The 20,859-nt window shown below is 46.0% G+C and overlaps 2 protein-coding genes and 1 pseudogene across 2 annotated transcripts; 2 read left to right on the top strand and 1 right to left on the bottom strand.

Moving 5' to 3' along the window:
* Nucleotides 1-5,797: 5,797 nt before the first annotated feature.
* On the bottom strand, nucleotides 5,798-8,280 carry LOC102716593 (annotated as a pseudogene).
* A 2,978-nt stretch (nucleotides 8,281-11,258) lies between these two features.
* LOC102716316 (putative receptor protein kinase ZmPK1) lies at nucleotides 11,259-14,035 on the top strand. Its single transcript, XM_015836116.2, has one exon. The coding sequence runs from the start codon at nucleotides 11,259-11,261 to the stop codon at nucleotides 13,704-13,706; it is 2,448 nt and encodes an 815-aa protein (XP_015691602.2). The 3' UTR covers nucleotides 13,707-14,035.
* Nucleotides 14,036-16,303: 2,268 nt separating this feature from the next.
* LOC102716035 (putative receptor protein kinase ZmPK1) lies at nucleotides 16,304-20,204 on the top strand. The gene is made up of 3 exons (XM_040523257.1): nucleotides 16,304-16,536; nucleotides 17,711-18,425; nucleotides 18,630-20,204. The coding sequence occupies exons 1-3, from the start codon at nucleotides 16,304-16,306 to the stop codon at nucleotides 20,202-20,204; spliced, it is 2,523 nt and encodes an 840-aa protein (XP_040379191.1).
* Nucleotides 20,205-20,859: the final 655 nt, after the last annotated feature.

The raw sequence follows: 20,859 nt of genomic DNA, 5'->3' as shown, positions 1-20,859 counted from the left end.
ATGTTGCTACCTCCGTTTATGGTAAGACTTTTTAGACTTACGTAAATTCATTCATTAATAAATATATATAATTTATATATGTGTTTAGATTTATTAGCATTCATACGAATTTAAGGGGATGTTTGGTTGATTACCACGACTTGTCTAAATTTGCCACACCTCAAGTTAGCCAAATTTAATCAATTTAGGTGTGTGTTTGGTTTGTGTCACACTTGTAACAAGATTCTATTTTCAATATACATGGCCCACATGTCAATAACACAGGAAAGTGTGGCACACTTGTCACATGCTAGCTCAAGTGTGGCTCTATTTTTGTTAGCCAAACCTTAGGCAAGTTAGCTAAAATATTATGGTAATCTTAGACAAATTGAGTATACCATCCAAACAGTCTCTAGGCAATGTTATAAAATCTTATATCGTGGAAAATGAGGGAGTGGTTTCTATGTGCGGTAAATTTACATGTACATGGGATCCCAATTGTTCTGTACGTGGCTAGTTGCTTCGAAATATCTCAACGTTTGGGGTTTCAAACATGCCGTGAGAATTTTGCTGTATATGATTAGGTAACCGCAAATGAGTTCAACTTAGCTCATACGCCGTAAATGTTTTGAGCATGGATTTCGGGATTGGTCAGTTAGCTTTGTACTGTACTCTGTATACCGTATTAGCATATTATTAATGCTTTGCAAAACTAGGGAAATGGATTTAATCTAGAGACGGCGGAGGCTATCTCCATTAAATTTATTATTTATTAGAACCCCACAAAGACCCCCTACAATTTTATGATATCAATTGAAACAGGAGTTAAAACTCTATTTAACTTGTTCGAACTCACTTAATTTCACTGGCTAAATCCACCACTACTACGCTCTCATGATTGCACCGTCTATATGCATATCTTCCCCACCTCCTCTTGCTAGACCTGGATAACATTTTCCTCCATACCACTTCTCTACCTCCTCTCCTGTTTCCAATGCACCGCAACTCTCCAATGTTACGTTGGTACGATTCCTGCGATCCTGCCTCTCCTAGATGCAAAAACATGCATGGCCTCCATTCCCCTCACATAGGCTATCAATCCAATCTTTTCGTTTTTGTTTATACTTATAAGTCAAATGTGAATTTTTCAATCTTAATTTAGAGTTAATTTTGTAGTTTAATGTTTAGTATTGACTTTTAGATTACTAAAAACACATATATAAAGGTTTTATTTACAAATTATCTTTCACTCATATATATGTTGTTTGACTTTTTCACTGAATAACCAAATAATCACCTCCTATGTTTGTCGGCTAATGGAGTAGTATAGATTTTTTTTTGGTTTTTACGTGTATTTTTCTCGAACCGAACATGTTATTCTTTTAAAAAATATATAGAAATTATCATCTTATATCTGTAAATAAAATCTTAACTTTATAATAATTAATTATATCGTTTATATCATTAAATAACTTAAAAATTAGAAAATCTTCGTCTGCTCGAAATAGCACAACCTTGCTGCCCATCACTCATCATCCCTATTACTTTGTGACTCCATGCTGCCCATTATTGTTTCTCAAACACCTTGGTCATCCTAGTGCGCTGTAATTTTACAAAGTTCGGCGAAATGTTGCAAAGTTCGGAGGTCGACGGCGATGAGGGCTCGCCAAGAAAGCCGCCATTGTCGGTGAGTCCCCTGTCCTGCTGCTCTTGCAAGTCCGGTCAACCCATAAGGCACTGGCACAGCAAGGTGCCACTTGCAATTTTGTTGGTTTTTTCAAACATGAGGCGGCAAGCAACTTGTTGGTCAGCCACGACGATGCAGCGTACATACATACTCCGTCCGACTATATTTACTTGTCACCATTTAATTATTTATTATTTTAATTTTGACTATTAATAATACTTAAAGGATTAGTGGATGATTACTAAAAGTTATATGGCTACATCACACATCACTAATATAACATATTATATATATATACTATTTTTTAAAAAACAAACGGTCAAAATTAACCAATAAATAGTAATTGGTGTTAATTTTTCAAAACCAGAGGGACTATATATATGGGGTCGTATGTCCGCCAGTGGGTGTGTTTGGTTGGTTGGACTTCTCTAGATGGGAGATGACCGTCTAATTTTGATGTGTTTGATTCGTGGGCGAAACTGGATGGGGTGACCCAGGAAAAAAATATTCTATGAAGATGCTGGATGGGTATATCCGGTCAAATTGGCTGGATGAGCTCATTCACATTTAACGGTGTTCATTAGTGATTGTTTAGTGATAATTAGCATGTTTTGTTACTAATTAGTAATTAAGAAGTTTAAATTAGTGTTAATTAGTGATGATAGATATGTTTTATTGTTAATTTATACTAATTAGGATAATATTTATATTGATTAATTAATATTACTATTTATTAGTAATTAAATATGCCCATCCTATCTATCATCATCCATCCAACAAAATAAAACATTGGATCATTACGTCCATCCAACCAAACATAAATCTGGATCACTATATAGCTAAAAATATATATAGATGACCCGATCACATCTCACCTTAACTAACAACCAAACACACCCTAAATAAACACCAGTCTGTTGTTCCATTAAGCTGGATAATTACAGCTGAGGATTAATACTGATCCAGTAAATTATTTTCTTTTTTTCTGGGAATGGAATATTTGGGATGATCTGTTTCTTTCTCCTTCTTCTTCTTTTTTTGAGAGCATTCTGGAACGATCTGGTAGGCCTGACAAAGTGACCGACCAGACGCAGTACATTATCAGCATCCTGTTCTTTCCGTTAGCAGGCCTCCGGCCCAATACGTGCATAGGTTGGATGGGCTGCTTCCCGTGCTCCGAAGATGCGAAGTATCGGAAAAAGGCCCAAAAGCTCTCGTCTCTCCTCACATATGCACAAGGCCCAGTAACCCTAGGGTGGGCCGCGGAAAAGAACGGGCGTGCCAATATTTAATTTAATTTCTAAATCAAACGTTTTTTTTAAGTTTAACATGTTATAGAAAAAACGTAACAATATTTTCAATACAAAACAAAAATGTTTTGAATCTTGTTGGACAGGTTTGAGAACGTCGAGGATTATGTGCGGATTTTTTTTTTGAAAAACCAACCGGTTAACCTGGCGACTCTGTATTAAGCTGAGAAGCATCATGTACAACCCGTATTAGATATGGCCGGTTTTCGTTCTCCTTATCGGATTGCTTGAACCAGAAGGAGAAAAGGAAAGACAAAACTAAAAAGGCTACAGGTGGACTAACGCAATAATCTCGCCATATCCTTCGCTCCACAGAACGCCCAGGTTCTGATTTCGTCTATGATTTTTTCCAACAATTCTATGTGACTTCTCTCTTCTCCCTGAAACACTCTTCTATTGCGTTCGCACCATATCTCCCAGGCTACTAGAATCTGCAAGCTTCTCAATCCTTTTCTTGTTGTCTTGTCGCTGGCTTGCGTTCTGCTATACCACCAATCAAGGAGAAGCTGTTCTGGTTTCTGGTTATGCATTTACCATGTGTGGTTTACTCAGTCTGCTAAGCACGCCCAGATCTGGCGAACAAATGAACAATCTTTAAATAGATGTTGCGGGGTTTCAAGGTTCCTGTAGCATAACTGGCAAAAGTAACAGTTAGGCCAGCCCCTGATTTGCAGTCTGTCGGCAGTTCATATCTTGTTTTGCAGAAGTAGCCAAGTGAAAAACTTGCACTTTGGTGGCGCCCAGTTTTTCCAGGATGTGTGTTGTCCATTGATGCAATCCTACAGTTGAACTGAGCTCTGTAGGCTGACCTTGCTGAGTACACACCCTGGACGGTTCATTTCCATGTGATCGATCTTCCCTGTCCTGGTCCAATGTGGTATCTGCACTCTAGGATTATGTGTGGATTAGTTATGCAGTTTTTCATCAGATAATTATGGATGTTTAGCAATAGGCTGCTATCTCCTTTAAGCAAATGTGGGAGTAAAAAAGACCTATTAAAATATGTTTAGTTGAATTTAAACTAATTTGGTATTATAATTTTTACTACATTTCTTTATAAACTATTTAAGAAGTTTATCTTAGAAAATGTATTGATAAAAACTTACAGTAAAAAAGTGAGGGATAGACATTAAAAATACACAACGTATACCTCCAACAGGCAACGGTCAACATATCATATGCGCGAATAATTCATAATATGGACCAACATGCTCAACTCTGCATTGTAGCCATCTAATTGGTCATATATGCATTAATTCTTCGCATTCACAAACATGATTTCAACCAAATTAAGTCGTTGTTTTCAGTAACGGATCAAATCCATGTAGTAACCTGAAGATCAGAATGCGACCCCAGCATTAAGTCTAAACTAGGTTGTGTATGAAACAAAATCACTTTCGATTTCTAATTGACATTAGACCTGCCATGACTGCTTTGTCTTATGCTGCATTTCTACAATCAGGATTCCAGGATACATGTTCTAGACAGCTGGATGCAAACGCATTCATACTTAACGACGCTAATTTTCTAAACTGAACCGTTGACACTTGGTTTTAGTATGAAAATGTCAACTCAGTGACAATATTTCTGCCATCAAGTTGTATCCTTTTTTGGAATAAGACATTTAGCTCCATGGAAGGCAATTATCTCTTAAACTTGTTTTAATAATTTTATTATGTTATTCGGCAAATCTTGGTTTTGTTTTAATATCAAATCTTGCACTAAGATTTTTTTTGGCAAGTCAAACGTGTGGCGTTTGGATTTATGATAATGCTTGCGAAATTAATATTCCTACCAAAATGTCGGTAATGCTAAAACTTGCCTGAGGTATTAGTATACGGGTCCCTTCGTTTATTATAAAAGTCACTTCGGCTTTGTATTTAATCAAAAGTTTGTAAGTTTCACCAAATTTTAAAAAATATGACAACATTGATAACAGAAAATAAATATGCTATAAAATATATTTAACCATGGATTTAATTAAACTAATCTGTTTAGATGTTAGTATATTTTTCTATATACTTAGTAAAAATTAAATATGTTTAACCTAGTACAAATCTAAAGTAATTTATAATAAGAAAAGGAGGAAACAACAAATTAATGCAGTAGATATCTAAACATTGCTTACGCTACCAGTATAAAAGAAGACTGTAAGCGGTTATAAGCATATTTTTGGTTGAATTTTGGTTTCCATATAAGAGTTAACTCTGTACATGCTATAAGAGATATACAATAAATAGATAAGTGAGAGAATGAGAGAAGGATAAAAATATAACCAACCTTATAGGTCATATATTGTACACGTTAACTTTTACAATATTTTTAGATGGACATATAGCAATTATAGCTAGTAGTTTGGCTCTGTTATTAAACTAGAAAGCATATGGGTCTTAATGCAAGCAATTTATTCCATTGAGCGAGTCAGCGAGGTGAGGCATGCCCTTCCATCAGTTATTATATTTGCTCATCAAACACCCTCAATCAGCCAGATTGTTGTATATATATCCAGTTAATCCCACAAAGTAGGACTAGCTTGGTTGTATTTTATCCTCTAACCAACCACACTAAGCTGCATAAACAAGCACACTACACAAATATTCCATGTGCAGGTTCGCTATTTGTCTATCGCTTAAAAATTTTTAATCAATCAATCGATTTTTCTATACATTAGATTTGTTTTTAAATTTTGTGCTTGTTATCCACATGCTACTTAGTTGATTTCATTTGTTATTGTTTAATTTAAATCCAACATCTAACAAAATTGTTTGATGAATTAGGTTTTTTTCCAGCAATTGACCAATAGGTGTCTTCTTCCTTGTGATACAAAATTGAAAATAATTAGGAAAAAATTGACAAGTAACTGAGCTGTAAGAAAATGTAAGAAAATGCACTATCGGTCATCATACAGCGAGATGAGCTTCTGCGCAACAGCGTTCATGCTCGGCCGCCTGTTGGGATCGCCGTCGACGCACGACACGGCAAGCTCCAGGATCTCGGCTGCCTGCGCATGGTTGAAGTCGCCGCGCAGCCGTGCATCCACGAGCTCCTCCAGCAGCTCGTCGTTGTCACGCTTCAGCTTCTCCTTGAGCAATGCTGCCAAACGCTGGAGATCCCGGCTCCGTTGTCCGCCGCCACCCAGTCGCAGACCCTCTCCCCCCTGAGGAGCTCCAGGAGCACGACGCCGAAGCTGTACACGTCGGCTTTGCCGGTGATAGGGCGGCCCACCGTCCAGCACTCCGGCGCAATGTAGCCCCTGGTGCCCTGCACGCGGGATAGCGCTAGGTGGCTGCCGGCGTCGCGGCTCAGCAGCTTGACGAGGCCGAAGTCCGTCACCTTGGGCTCCAGGTCGCCGTCGAGCAGTATGTTCTCCGGCTTCACGTCGCAGTGCACGATCCACTCCAGGCACTCGTGGTGGAGGTACGCCAGCGCCTTCGCCACGCCGACTGCGATCTTGTACCTCGACCGCCACGCTAGCACCACCCCGGAGCCCTCGCCGTCGTCGCCGAAGAGGGCCCTGTCGAGCGAGCCGTTCTCGACGTACTCGGAGACGATGAGCCGGTGCGGGTGTTCCGAGCAGAAGCCCCATATCCTGACGAGGTTCATGTGGTTGATCCGCCCTATGACGCTCAGCTCCGACCGGAACACCTCGTCGGCCTGCGTCAGCTCTCCTAGCCGCTTCACGGCGATGCTCCGGCCGTCGTCCAGGACCCCCTTGTACACGGACCCCGTCGCGCCCTTGGCAAGCTCGTCTCTAAACCCGCTCGTCGCGTTTGACAGCTCGTCGTAGGTGAACCTCCTGAAATGGCTGAACACCAAGCTGTACCCTTCGTCACGGACCCGTCCGGCTGCCACGGAGTCAGCTCGAAAGACAAATAGGTAGCCGACGACGACGAAAATGGCTTCCAAGACGAACACCACCGCGAGGAAGCAGTAGAAATAGATGAAGTTTATCGTGTTACTCCGGACATGCAGGTACGAGGTGCTGACCATGGCGTCGCGTTCGTCCGTGGCGCAGGCGTGTCCATCGAAGAGCAAAAAAGACGTCTGATTGATCATCTTGTTCTTGACGCTCGTAGGGACTTTGAGGTAGATGGTTTGGTCGGGTTTGATCGGAATCCGGCCGTTCCAGAGAGCGATCTTGGGGTAGCACCTGCCGGTGCCCGGCCTGTACCCGAACGCCTTGCAGTTGCAGTCGGCGAGGCAGGTTCGCCGGCACGCGTCGAACGTGACACCGGAGGTGTAGTTGACGTCGAAGCCCCAGAAGTCGGTGTGCGGCATCTCCACGAAGTCGACGTCGTCGCTGCCGCACCGGACGTCGGCGGCGCGCCGGCACCCCTTGGTCCAGTCGCTCGCGTCGTTGGGCACGTAGCCGACGGGGCAGGAGCACGTCGGGCCGGGCCGGTACGAGCATATGCCGTAGCTGCCGCACAGCCCGTGCACGTAGCACTGCCTCTCGACGGCGACCCACGTGACGTGCCAGCGTCCGGCGGCGGCGTCGAGGCTGTAGAGGCGGAGGTTGCCGTCGTAGTCGAGGGTGAGCCGCCTCATGACGCGCTCGTTGCCCATGTCGGACGCGTTGAACTGCAGCTGGTCGCTCGCCGTGAAGACGCCTCGCCGGTCGAAGCTGCCGTGGCGGCTGCTGTTGTACGCCGTCCGGTTGTTCTCCCACCACTTGTTGAACGGCGACGGCCAGTAGTTGCTGCTGATCTCCGGCCCGTCGTACATCAGGTTGAGGATGTTGCTGCTGTCGAAGTAGAACTTGTAGTAGCCGGAGTACGGCGAGCCCCTCGCCGCGGCCGACACCAGCTGCTTGTACCGCGTGACGGGCTGCCCGGCGAGAAGCGTGTCGGTTGGCCAGTCGAAGCTCTGCCACAGCCGGTTGCCGGCGGCGTCGGCCACGACGAGGTTACCGGTGTCGAGGAGCTGCGCGCGGTCGGCCGGCGTGCCGCTGGTGTTGGTGCTCCACACGACGCGGCCGTCGTAGTCCTGCAGCACCAGCGACCCGTCCCTGCGGAGCTCGGCACGCGAGCCGACGCCGTTCACGGGGTCGTCGCGGTTGGCCGTCCACGCGACGGTGGCGTCTTCCGACGCGGTGAACCAGACGGCGAACGTGTAGGCGTTGGTCGCCACCTTGTAGAAGCCGCACGAGAAGCCGCCGCTCGGCGACACGAGGACGTGGTCGGCGGCGTCCTCCACGGCGATCGAGCCGCCGCGCCACAGCACGCTCCGGTGATCACCCGCCGACGGAACAACACAACACAGGAAGGTGACGAGTAAGCAGCACATGCCATGGATTCGATCCATGGTGCAACCCAGGTGGTTTAGACGCGTCAGCTCGAAACTGATTTAAAGAGGCTCCTAATTAATTTGACAATAACACTTGGAAATTGATATATTTTTCATCTGCAAATTAGACAGTCGTTTCTTTTACTAATTCTCACTGTCACAGGCGATCACAGCGGCGCGCAATTAGAACAAGTTAATGGAGGAGTCAATGAGACTCGGGCAATTCCATGGCACTTGACCGGTAGATTAGTAGACTTAGATTTTCTCAACTCTTAAGCATAAAATGGAAGCAACTGCATTGAATACATGTCAATTTTCTTAGCGGCCAGTGAAGGTCATCATTACTGAACAGAGGTAAACATCGTTCCAAATATAACGTTAGCTAGGAGTTGTACGGTGTACCAGGCACTTGGAGTGGAATCGCAATCAAAGGGAGGATCATTTATTTTACGAATTATAGGCTATTCCCTTCGTATAAAATACTAGTATCGTCTTTATAGTTTAAATTTAAACAAAAAATGTTCTGGTATTTTAGGATGGAGAGACTAGTACTAATATCAACAACTAGGCTGCGTTTGGTTGCAATGTTTTGTTGAGTTGGATCACACACATCTCGTTTTTATGGGTGATTTGTTCATAGATGAGATGAGATGGACCTACATAGAGAATATTCTCTCATATCTAGGATGAGATGATCCATCAAAACAACCGGACGGCTATGTCCTAATTCGTCCATGACGTTCCTGGGACCACTATTGATCTAATTTTTTTTGGTAAAGTGGCATACACAATTCCGTTTATTATTTATCTATTTTTATTAAAATAGTATGAGCAATTCATTTATTATTTGTAACTTTAAATTATATGATCTTTATGTCTGTTTGGATGCCACTCAGTTATTTATATTGATCTAATTTTTGGTGAAATTACATACACAATTCCATTTATTATTTATCTATATTACTTTATTAACATTAATATAATTATGCTAAGTTTTTTAAATATAAACCAAATTTATTGTTTTATTTGAAACTAGTCATTCCAACTCTATTGCTCCATCCAAATATATCATAGGATCACTCCATCCCATCTTATCCCTCCATTCATATCAAAAAATAGTGTTATCTAGGTTGGCTCTAACCCATCATATTTAGTTTACAGAACAAACACATCCTTAATTTGCTATCCGGCAAGCTTCCCTCCATGTGTTAAGTGTTAACTACCGAGATGTTAAAAAATATTTTATTACATATGAGAAAAATACATTATTATTTTATCGTGAAAAGTCAATGCCATCATACATGAAGACATATTTTAAATAATAATTTTCATTGTAGCTCCTTGTTTGTTGAAGTCTGTATAGCGAACTTTAAGTGTGATTTGTAATTTTGCGTGCTTGCATAAATTTTTTTAATAAGACGAGCTGTTAAATTTAAAGTTAAAAGTTAATGTCATCGAATAAAAGAAACTGGATATAGCATATTCTTAGATGGCACATTTCTATTAATTTAGTAGGTGGACCCTAGTTAGACAAAAGTAAATTGTAGGATGAAACCGAGAGAGCACCCAATTGTACATGGCAAATAAGAACATATTGATATCGGCTAGAAAACACTACAAAGAAATTTCCTTTTGTTTTCTTTTCCTTCGTTACCAGTAGGACCAATGCATTCTCGCTGACCTGAACCACGTCATTGAGAAATGAAAGAGGAAAAAAAAAGAATATGTGCCACTGTACAAATGTAGTCAGGTTTAGGTGGCTAGCAGTGGTGAGACAACGGTACCAAACAGCTTTAAGGAGCAACAGTGCAATTTACTTCAATTCTAGTACAATTTTATTTGAGTTATCCATTCATTTATGATTATGTTGGACTTTTGACACCACAATAATTTCTCACGTCCAATCAAGATATTTTTAATATGCAATGATCGTAACTGACACAGGCAAGTTCAAATGTAACATCGTATGGAATATTGGGAATAGGAAATTTCTTAATCTCTGCACAATTTGCAGTTGACGGCCTGAATTATGTTGCAAGTCAAATATTCCACACGATGTTTACATCTTAAATAGCGACTTTCACTGAGGCGCCTGGCTGCTAAGCATATACTAATATCATGTACTTAATGGAAAATGCTTTTATGATTTGCTTGGCTGTGATTAAACTTTTAGTACTTTACTAAAATATCTTAAAAAGCAAAAGGGCATGCAGTCCAGTGACCTTAAGGCATTATGTTCAAATCTCTATATATAAGCGAATTGAATTGTTTGAGTGGATAAGTTTATAATTTAAAATGATTACATATATCCGGTGGTAAAAAATATCATTCTCTATAAAAAAATAAAAAAATATCTTAAAAATACTTCAGAAGCATGAAAACTCTATATGAATTAATAAAATCCCTTAATGAAAGTAAATAGTTGTTGGACATTTTTCATATGTACGGTAATTGAAAATAGTGCTCAAAGTTATGTGTGAAGACCGTCTCGTTATAAAAACGATAAATATGGTGCCGCCCGTAGAGCAGTAAGCTGAGAAATTCTTATGCCCGCTCTTTTTATTCTGTTTATATCTGTAAGTCAAAATTTTAATTTTTATCCTTAAATTTAAAGTTGTTTTTGAGATTTTTTCATTGAAATTTGTTTTTAGCCTTAGAATTTAATCGCTAAGAATATATATATATATATATATATATATATATATAAAAGTTCTATTCACGTATTATTTTTCGTTTACAGATATATCAAACCAAACAATCACTCCCTTGGCTCCCCTAATCCATGGTCAACTTCGTGGGTCCCGTGCACTCCAGTATCAGCCTTGTTCCCATGGCGGCGGCGACAGCGAAGATTAGTAAATAAATGACGGATCATTTGCCGGTACACCATATCTCAATTTGGAAAGGTCACTGTCAGCAGCAGCCACGTAATTCTTTCCTCTTTTGAACCAGTTTTGGAGCTCACGCCTCTCCAACCATCTAGGATCAACGTCGAGATGTCGACGACGATGAATCCAGCACATGGCTTGCAGTTGATCTTAGTCAGCTCCCTGTGCTGTACCGCTGTCTCGGTGGGCGACGATCGCCGGAGCGTGCTGTGGCGCGGCGGCTCCATCGCCGTGGAGGACGCCGCCGGCCACGCCCTCGTGTCGCCGGGCGGCGACTTCTCGTGCGGGTTCTACAAGGTGGCGACCAACGCCTACACGTTCGCCGTCTGGTTCACCGCGTCGGAAGACGCCACCGTCGCGTGGACTGCCAACCGCGACGCCCCCGTCAACGGCGTCGGCTCCCGCGCCGAGCTCCGCAGGGACGGGTCGCTGGTGCTGCGAGACTACGACGGCCGCGTCGTGTGGAGCACCAACACCAGCGGCACGCCGGCCGACCGCGCCCAGCTCCTCGACACCGGTAACCTCGTCGTGCTCGACGCCGGCGGAAATCGGTTGTGGCAGAGCTTCGACTGGCCCACCGACACGCTCCTGCCGGGGCAGCCCGTCACGCGGTACAGGCAGCTGGTGTCAGCGTCGGCGAGGGGCTCGCCGTACTCCGGCTACTACAAGTTCTACTTCGACAGCGACAACATCCTCAATCTCATGTACGACGGGCCGGAGATCAGCAGCAACTACTGGCCGGACCCATTCAAGAAGTGGTGGGACAACAACCGGACGGCGTTCAACAGCAGCCGCCACGGCAGCTTCGACAGGCGCGGCGTCTTCACGGCGAGCGACCAGCTGCAGTTCAACGCCTCGGACATGGGCGACGAGGGCGTCCTGAGGCGGCTCACGCTCGACTACGACGGCAACCTCCGCCTCTACAGCCTCGGCGCCGCCGACGGGCGGTGGCGCGCCACGTGGGCGGCGATCCCGCGCCAGTGCGACGTGCACGGCATGTGCGGCCGCTACGGCATATGCACGTACAGCCCCGGGCCGACGTGCTCCTGCCCCGACGGCTACGTGCCCCGCGACACCGGCGACTGGAGCAAGGGGTGCCGCCGCACGTTCGACGTCCGGTGCGGCGAGGACGTCGGCTTCGCGGAGATGCGGCACACCGACTACTGGGGCTTCGACCTCAACTACACCGCCAGGATCTCGTTCGACGCGTGCCGGCGACTCTGCCTCGCCGACTGCCATTGCGAGGCGTTCGGCTACCGCCAGGGCACTGGCGAGTGCTACCCCAAGATTGCTCTCTGGAACGGTGGGGTTCTAAGCATCCCGTACCAATCCATCTACCTCAAGATCCCCACGCGTGTCAAGAACCTGAACCCGTCATTGCTTCACTTCGATGGCCACGCCTGCGCCGTGGACGAACGCGACGCCATAGTCAGCACCTCGTACCTGCATGTCCGGAGTAACACGATAAACTTCATCTATTTCTACTGCTTCCTCGCGGTGGTGTTCGTCTTGGAAGCCATTTTCGTCGTCGTCGGCTACCTGTTTGTCTTTCGAGCTGACTCCGCGGCGGCCGGACGGGTCCGTGACGAAGGGTACAGCTTGGTGTTCAGCCATTTCAGGAGGTTCACCTACGACGAGCTATCAAACGCGACGAGCGGGTTTAGAGACGAGCTTGCCAAGGGCGCGACGGGGTCCGTGTACAAGGGTGTCCTGGACGACGGCCGCAGCATCGCCGTGAAGCGGTTAGGAGAGCTGACGCAGGCCGACGAGGTGTTCCGGTCGGAGCTGAGCGTGATAGGCCGGATCAACCACATGAACCTCGTCAGGATATGGGGCTTCTGCTCGGAACACCCGCACCGGCTCATCGTCTCCGAGTACGTCGAGAACGGCTCGCTCGACAGGGCCCTCTTCGGCGACGACGGCGAGGGCTCCGGGGTGGTGCTAGCGTGGCGGTCGAGGTACAAGATCGCCGTCGGCGTGGCGAAGGGGCTGGCGTACCTCCACCACGAGTGCCTGGAGTGGATCGTGCACTGCGACGTGAAGCCGGAGAACATACTGCTCGACGGCGACCTGGAGCCCAAGGTGACGGACTTCGGCCTCGTCAAACTGCTGAGCCGCGACGCCGGCAGCCACCTGGCGCTGTCCCGCGTGCAGGGCACCAGGGGCTACATTGCGCCGGAGTGCTGGACGGTGGGCCGCCCCATCACCGGCAAAGCCGACGTGTACAGCTTCGGCGTCGTGCTCCTGGAGCTGCTGCTGGGGCAGAGGGTCTGCGACTGGGTGAAGACGGCGGCGAACGGAGCCGGGGATCTCCAGCGTTTGGCCGCATTGCTCAGAGAGAAGCTGAAGCATTACGACGACGAGCTGCCGGCGTGGCTGGCGGAGCTCGTGGATGCGCGGCTGCGCAGTCACTTCGACCATGCGCAGGCAGCCGCGATGCTGGAGCTGGCGGTTTCGTGCGTTGACGGCGAGCCCAGCAGGCGGCCGAGCATGAGCACGGTTGTGCATCAGCTCGTCTCGCTGGACGATAGGACACCATCTCGGCGCCATGCTTGAGCTAGCGTTCATCTCTCTGGTATTATTTTGCTACATTTTCATTTTTACCATCACGAGTCTTGTTAGGATGAAACAGTGTTGGTGTAATTATTGATGAGAATCCTTACGTGTTGCGGCGAACGTACCAATGAAATGTTCACATTTCTCCTCAAACTTGTTCACGTCAAAGTCAAACAAATTGGGAAGAGGTGGCGTAGAGCAGGTGCTATAAATTAGCTGTAAACATATTTTAAAGAAACAAGAGAGGAGAGAAAAGAGAAATGTGCTACTAATTTGTAGTCAGCTGTAACACGGACTCTAATACACAGTGTGAGTATGATATGTGGGACATGGTGATATATGTTTTGTTGGTAGCTATTATATGAGTTGGCTATTAGATTAACTATAGATTAATTGGAGCTAATAGTTAGCTATACTATTAAACTTGCTCTTAGAGCATTTTTGAAGAGAATGCTATATCTTTTCAAAATTTTGTATTATGCACGGAGATGGAGGGGAATCTATGGAATTAATAACACGTTGATTTGGTCTTGCGTGATTCGGACCGCACGGACGACGCCAGACGTTAGCCTCGGGTCAATCAAACGCTTTATAATATTTTATTTTAATAAATAATACTGATCCTTTATAATTTGGCTGCCATTTCACCGTTTTCAGGCAGGCAAATTAATGCAAATGGGCGAACGGTAGCAGTAAATAATCTGCGTGGGCCAGTATGTTTAGTTTGCCCATTTGCATTTGCCGGCCTGAATTGGTAACTGCCTTGTCAATTACTCCGTACCATGTACTCACTATTCAGGCTGCTAAGCATATATGTGTGTGTAAATTATGGTGCATTTAATTAATGCAAATGGTTCTATTATTTGACTTGTTTATGTCGTGTGCGGAGAAAATCGTTCTGACTCAGCTCATTCACCGGTGGACTCCTGTTAATAGCATGTTTACTTGGCGGCTGCGATACGAGGATTGGTAGTAACATAACGACGGATCAATTGCCGGTACACATTACGTATTGAGGTGATTATTTGTTTTTTTCAAATAACATATTTGCAGATAAAAAATAATTTATTAACAAAATTTATATAATTATATATATTGGTCTAAAAGTCATTGCTGAAAAATAAAATTTGGTGAAAATGAATCTTAAAATTAACTCTAAATTTAAAAATTTAGAGTTAAAAATTTAAATTTGGCATATAGACAAGCAAAAGCAAAAGCGAAAAGACAACGGTGATTATCTTGATTTGGATACGTCACAGTAACAGGATAGCTACGTATGTTGTTTCAAATGACGCCTCCAAATTAACCATAGAGGATCGCCCACGATCGTGCAGGTGGCGACCAACGCCTACACATTCGTCGTGTGGTTCAGCATCGACACCACCGTCGGTAACAGAGCCCCGTGCACTCCTGTATTACCCTGTTTCGATCTATCCTAATTATTCTCAATTTTTTATATAAAATATCTGTATACTTCTTTATATAACTTAGGCGGTCACCTCTCTAAGTTAACTTATATTTCTCGTTTTTCACACGTACGGTTTCTAAACTGCTAAACAATAATCTTTTCATAAAAAGTTATTTAAAAAAATCATATTAATCTATTTTATATTTTTTAATAATTAATAATTAATTAATTATATATTAATCTATTTCTATATTTTCCGTATAAGGTAAATTAACTCAGTAGCCCTTGAACGAACGTGGTCTTAGTGGTCGGTTTAGCGGATATAAAATACAAAAAATCCTACTTTTGTGGTATTATTGGGAGATCCAACGATCTGCCTGATTGAATACAAATACATAGGATGTGCTGATGGAAACATATGTCCACCTAGCTCAAATGAATTCAAAATTTATACAACTATGGGCCTTCCTGGAATGCATTATTTGAGTTGTGACACTACAATAACAATATGCCATTCACGTACTAAAAAACAAATGCATCATGACATTGACTTTTTATAGTACAATAATACCTTAGCTGGATAATTTATTAATACATTTTTCTCATGTTTAATAAGATATGTTTAGCATCATAGTTTTATGGGAGATTTTGCTGCTGGACACGGTTATTTTGCCAAATTGGCCACTTCACACCACTAACAACGATTTAGGCCGGGTACCATTATAAAAACGAGTTCATTTGCTACTGGACATCACAACAGATTAAAAAATCATTTCTGCTAGAAAGGAGAGTGAAACTTTCCAAAATGACATTGGGTGCCCATGGACCAAGTCAGCACACGGGTTGCATTCTCCAGCTGTACAAAGCATTGTTCAACTGCATCCGTGGCTGCCATAATCAAGCCTTTGGCTTCCTTGAGCATTTCTTTGCATCCATTGTTGCATAGCCCACTAGCATTTTCACTACCCATTGCGATTTCCCCTCTGTTAAGATCAAATTTGGCCAAATAGTCCACATACTACTCTTCCAATATGAAGAACTTGCAAGCTAAAGGTGTCTGCAACATCCAAATGCAAATAAATTCAAAAAATTAAAACCACAATCAACCAAAATCAGAACAAGAACCAACATCATAGTACAAAAAGTACTTACATGCTCCATCTTTGGCCACTCGTAGAACCTTTTGCCCATGGTGCCCATATGCTTCGACACCCGTCCTATCAGGCGAGTCCCACACAGTGAGCACATCGCAAGGGGCAAGAACTCTTCTGCATCTCTCCTTGCCAACAGTGACGCCGAGCTAGAGCCACTCGATTGCATGCTCCCGCCCATTCCAAATCTAGAGGTTCTGCTGCTGCGGAAAAAGGCAGATGTGGGGTTCAGGTGGAAGCAGCTGCAGGAGAAGGGAGATGAGGAGCTCGGGTGAAGCAAGCTGTGGGTGAGGAGAAGGATGTCTTCAACCTGGTAACATGGCCAAGGGTAGAAAGGTCCATTCACACTAATATCTCTCTCCCATCTAGCTGAAATGAATTTTTAATCTGATGCGGTGTCCAGCAGCAAACGAATCTGTTTTTATAATGGTACCTGGCCTAAATCGTTGTTGGCGGTGTGAAGTGGCCAATTTAGCAAAATAAGAGTGTCCAGCAGCAAAATTTTCCTAGTTTTATTATCAGGTCGTCCACAAATATAAGCTATACAAATGTACGATCTCTTATATTCATTTTTTGTGTTTGTCCGCAAATATAATGGATCCTACATGTACACATTACATATATAACCGAACGTTATATTTGAATGGTAGTACCAACTACTCCCAGGGATCCTACATGTACACATTACACATATATAACCAAACGTTATATTTGAATAGTAGTACCAACTACTCCCTCAATTTCAGAATATAGGACATATTTAGTTTCATTATAGGATAAATGTATGATCAAATATTATTCTATTAATATATTATTCATGTGACATCCAAATAATCATAAAAATTTCTTTCGAATACAGATATAGTAATATTAGTTGTGTAATAAAAATTATCGTAATATACTAATCTTTAGTCAAATTGTTGGCTAACGAAACAAATATGCCGTATAGTTTGTAATAGAGGAAATACAAGGTTTACCACTCTTGATAAAGTAGTGACTTCCCCCACGAGGTTGGCATGTCTGCTGCCGGTAAGAAAAGTGACACGTATGTAAGGGTCCGTCTATTAATTAAATGTTTGAAAATTTTAATTCCATCAATTAAATCTGGTGACTGTTATTTAGACGATAATTTGAAGGCGTGCACATAGGTAAAAAAGCCCATACATACCCTCCCCAGCCCTCATGGACTATGCGTGTGTTTGACATAAGAACAAAAAATCAAACGTTTGATCAATAGCAAAAGTGCGTATGTAATATGTGCCTAGGTGTTTGTTTTATGTGGATAGTGGGAATTGCCTGAGTCAAGTGCTAATGAATTGCCTGAGTCTCACTGACTCCTCTATTAGACTGTTCATTGAATCATTGTCGGCTGTGACTGTGAGAATTAGTAAAACAAAGACTGTTTAATTGCAGATAAACAATATCTGAATTTTGAAAATGCCAAGGTTATCAGCTATCCCTTTAAATCAGTTTGGAACTCCAACCACCTGCGGGTGTTCCAGGATGAATCGATTCCATGGCGTGTGCTGCTTACTCCTTGTCACCTTCCTGTGCTGTGTTGCTCTTTCCGAAGGCGATCACCGGAGCGTTCTATGGCGCGGCGACTCCATCGCCGTGGAGGACGCCGCCGGCCACGTCCTCGTGTCGCCGAGCGGCGACTTCTCGTGCGGCTTCCACAAGGTGGCGACCAACGCCTACACGTTCACCGTCTGGTTCACCGCGTCCGCCGACGCCACCGTCGCGTGGACGGCCAACCGCGACGCCCCCGTGAACGGCGTCGGCTCGCGTGCCGAGCTCCGCAAGGACGGGTCGCTGGTGCTGCAGGACTACGACGGCCGCGTCGTGTGGAGCACCAACACCAGCGGCACGCCGGCCGACCGCGCGCAGCTCCTCGACACCGGTAACCTCGTCGTCGCCGACGCCGCCGGCAACCGGCTGTGGCAGAGCTTCGACTGGCCAACGGACACGCTTCTCGCCGGGCAGCCCGTCACGCGGTACAAGCAGCTGGTGTCGTCCGCGGTGAAGGGCTTGCCGTACTCCGGCTACTACAAATTCTACTTCGACAGCAACAACATCCTCAACCTCATGTACGACGGGCCGGAGATCAGCAGCAACTACTGGCCGGACCCCTTCAACAAGTGGTGGGACAACAACCGGACGGCGTACAACAGCAGCCGGCGGGGCAGCTTCGACCGGCGCGGCGTCTTCACGGCGACCGACCAGCTGCAGTTCAACGCGTCCGACATGGGCGACGGGCGCGTCGTGAGGCGGCTCACGCTCGACTACGACGGCAACCTCCGCCTCTATAGCCTCGACGCCCGCGACGGACGGTGGCGCGCCACGTGGGCGGCGATCGCGCGGCAGTGCGACGTCCACGGCGTGTGCGGCCGCTACGGCATCTGCGCGTACCACCGCGGCCCGTCGTGCTCCTGCCCCGACGGTTACGTGCCCCACGACAGCGGCGACTGGAGCAAGGGGTGCCGCCGCACGTTCGACGTCCGCTGCGGCGAGGACGTCGGCTTCGCAGTCATGCGGCACACCGACTACTGGGGCTTCGACCTCAACTACACCTCCGTGCTCTCGTTCGACGCGTGCCGGCGGCTCTGCCTCGCCGACTGCCGCTGCGAGGCCTTCGGCTACCGGCAGGGCACCGGCGAGTGCTACCCCAAGATCGCTCTCTGGAACGGCCGGATTATGAGCATTCCCTACCAGACCATCTACCTCAAGATCCCAACGCGTGTCAAGAACCTGAACCCGTCCTTGCTGCACTTCGATGGCCACGCCTGCACCGTGGACGAACGGAACGCTAGCGTCAACGGCTCGTACCAGCTTCATGGCAGGAGCAACGGGATAAACTTCATCTACTTCTACTGCTTCCTCGCGGTCGTGTTCGCCATGGAAGCCATTTTCGTGGTCGTCGGCTACCTGTTCGTCTTTCGAGCCGATTCGGTGGCGGCAGGACGGGCCCATGACGAAGGGTACAACTTGGTGTTCAGCCATTTCAGGAGGTTCACCTACGACGAGCTATCAGACGCGACGTGCGGGTTTACAGACGAGCTTGCCAAGGGCGCGACGGGGTCCGTGTACAAGGGCGTCCTGGACGACGGCCGGAGCATCGCCGTGAAGCGGCTGGATGAGCTGACGCAGGCCGACGAGGTGTTCCGGTCGGAGCTGAGCGTGATAGGCCGGATCAACCACATGAACCTCGTCAGGATATGGGGCTTCTGCTCGGAACACCCGCACCGGCTCATCGTCTCCGAGTACGTCGAGAACGGCTCGCTCGACAGGGCCCTCTTCGGCGACGACGGCGAGGGCTCCGGGGTGGCGCTAGCGTGGCGGTCGAGGTACAAGATCGCCGTCGGCGTGGCGAAGGCGCTGGCTTACCTCCACCACGAGTGCCTAGAGTGGATCGTGCACTGCGACGTGAAGCCGGAGAACATACTGCTCGACGGCGACCTGGAGCCCAAGGTGACGGACTTCGGCCTCGTCAAGCTGCTGAGCCGCGACGCCGGCAGCCACCTAGCGCTGTCCCGCGTGCACGGCACCAGGGGCTACATTGCGCCGGAGTGCTGGACGGCGGGCCGCTCCATCACCGGCAAAGCCGACGTGTACAGCTTCGGTGTCGTGCTGCTGGAGCTCCTCAGGGGGGAGAGGGTCTGCGACTGGGTGGCGGCGGACGACGGAGCCGGGGATCTCCAGCGTTTGGCCGCATTGCTCAAGGAGAAGCTGAAGCGTGACGACGACGAGCTGCCGACGTGGCTGGAGGAGCTCGTGGATGCACGGCTGCGCGGTGACTTCAACCGTGTGCAGGCAGCCGCGATGCTGGAGCTGGCGGTGTCGTGCGTCGACGGCGAGCCCAGCAGGAGGCCAAGCATGGACGCGGTTGTTCGGAAGGTCATCTCGTTGGACGACAGAACTTCTTTACACTGTGCTGGCTAGCGGCAACATTCTTTACACTGTGCTGTTCTGGTGTTGCCTGTGCAGCAAAATTCTTACACTGTTACTGTTACAGTCCTTCCACTGTTTTCACTTTGTCTCATAATATTTAGGAAATAAAGTAGTACCAGTGTTAATAGGTGGGAAATAAAGTGTATAGAAATTATATTAAATAGGTGAAGAATAAATAATTGTAAAAGCTGATAGGTAGACAGAAAATTATTACTACGGGATCATAAAATCTCTTATATTTTTAGGATAAATTAGAAACGTAGTAGCCTTTGTTTGGACATCATTTGGTTGAAGTGTTCTTTTAGTAGCTACCTGCACGGCTGCATGCCTATAGTGAGTTTGTGATGAAGGGCGCCTGACGTGTCAAAATGGAATGTTCACATTTCTCCATCTGAAGATATGTCAAAATCAAAAGGCAAAATTGGAAGCTCCCAATAAGTCGTGGCTTGAAAGTAATATGCTTGTTCTTAGTTGATAAGGTCTTAAACATGGTTTCGTCAGGTGAGAATGAATTATTTGACCGACCAAATTAACTTCGTCACAAAAAAAGAATCATAAGAAATTCTGAACCAGCTACTACCCGCTTAAACCATCCGGAAGGCAGACAATGCTACAACCGGTAACACAGTGAAAAGAACTGTAGAAT

The sequence above is a fragment of the Oryza brachyantha genome, chromosome 4 (genome assembly GCF_000231095.2).
Source record: "Oryza brachyantha chromosome 4, ObraRS2, whole genome shotgun sequence".
Classification (NCBI taxonomy): Eukaryota; Viridiplantae; Streptophyta; class Magnoliopsida; order Poales; family Poaceae; genus Oryza; species Oryza brachyantha.
Note: the sequence above shows the minus strand (reverse complement) of the source record. Positions and strands in the feature narration are given on the sequence as shown.

Coding starts and splice junctions, on each gene's coding strand:
- LOC102716316 (XM_015836116.2), top strand. CDS start 11,259: ATGTCGACGACGATGAATCCAGCACATGGCTTGCAGTTGATCTTAGTC.
- LOC102716035 (XM_040523257.1), top strand. CDS start 16,304: ATGGTGCCCATATGCTTCGACACCCGTCCTATCAGGCGAGTCCCACAC. Junction 16,537..17,710: donor AAGGGAGATGAGGAGCTCGG/GTGAAGCAAGCT, acceptor GAAAATGCCAAG/GTTATCAGCTATCCCTTTAA. Junction 18,426..18,629: donor GGTGGGACAACAACCGGACG/GCGTACAACAGC, acceptor ATCGCGCGGCAG/TGCGACGTCCACGGCGTGTG.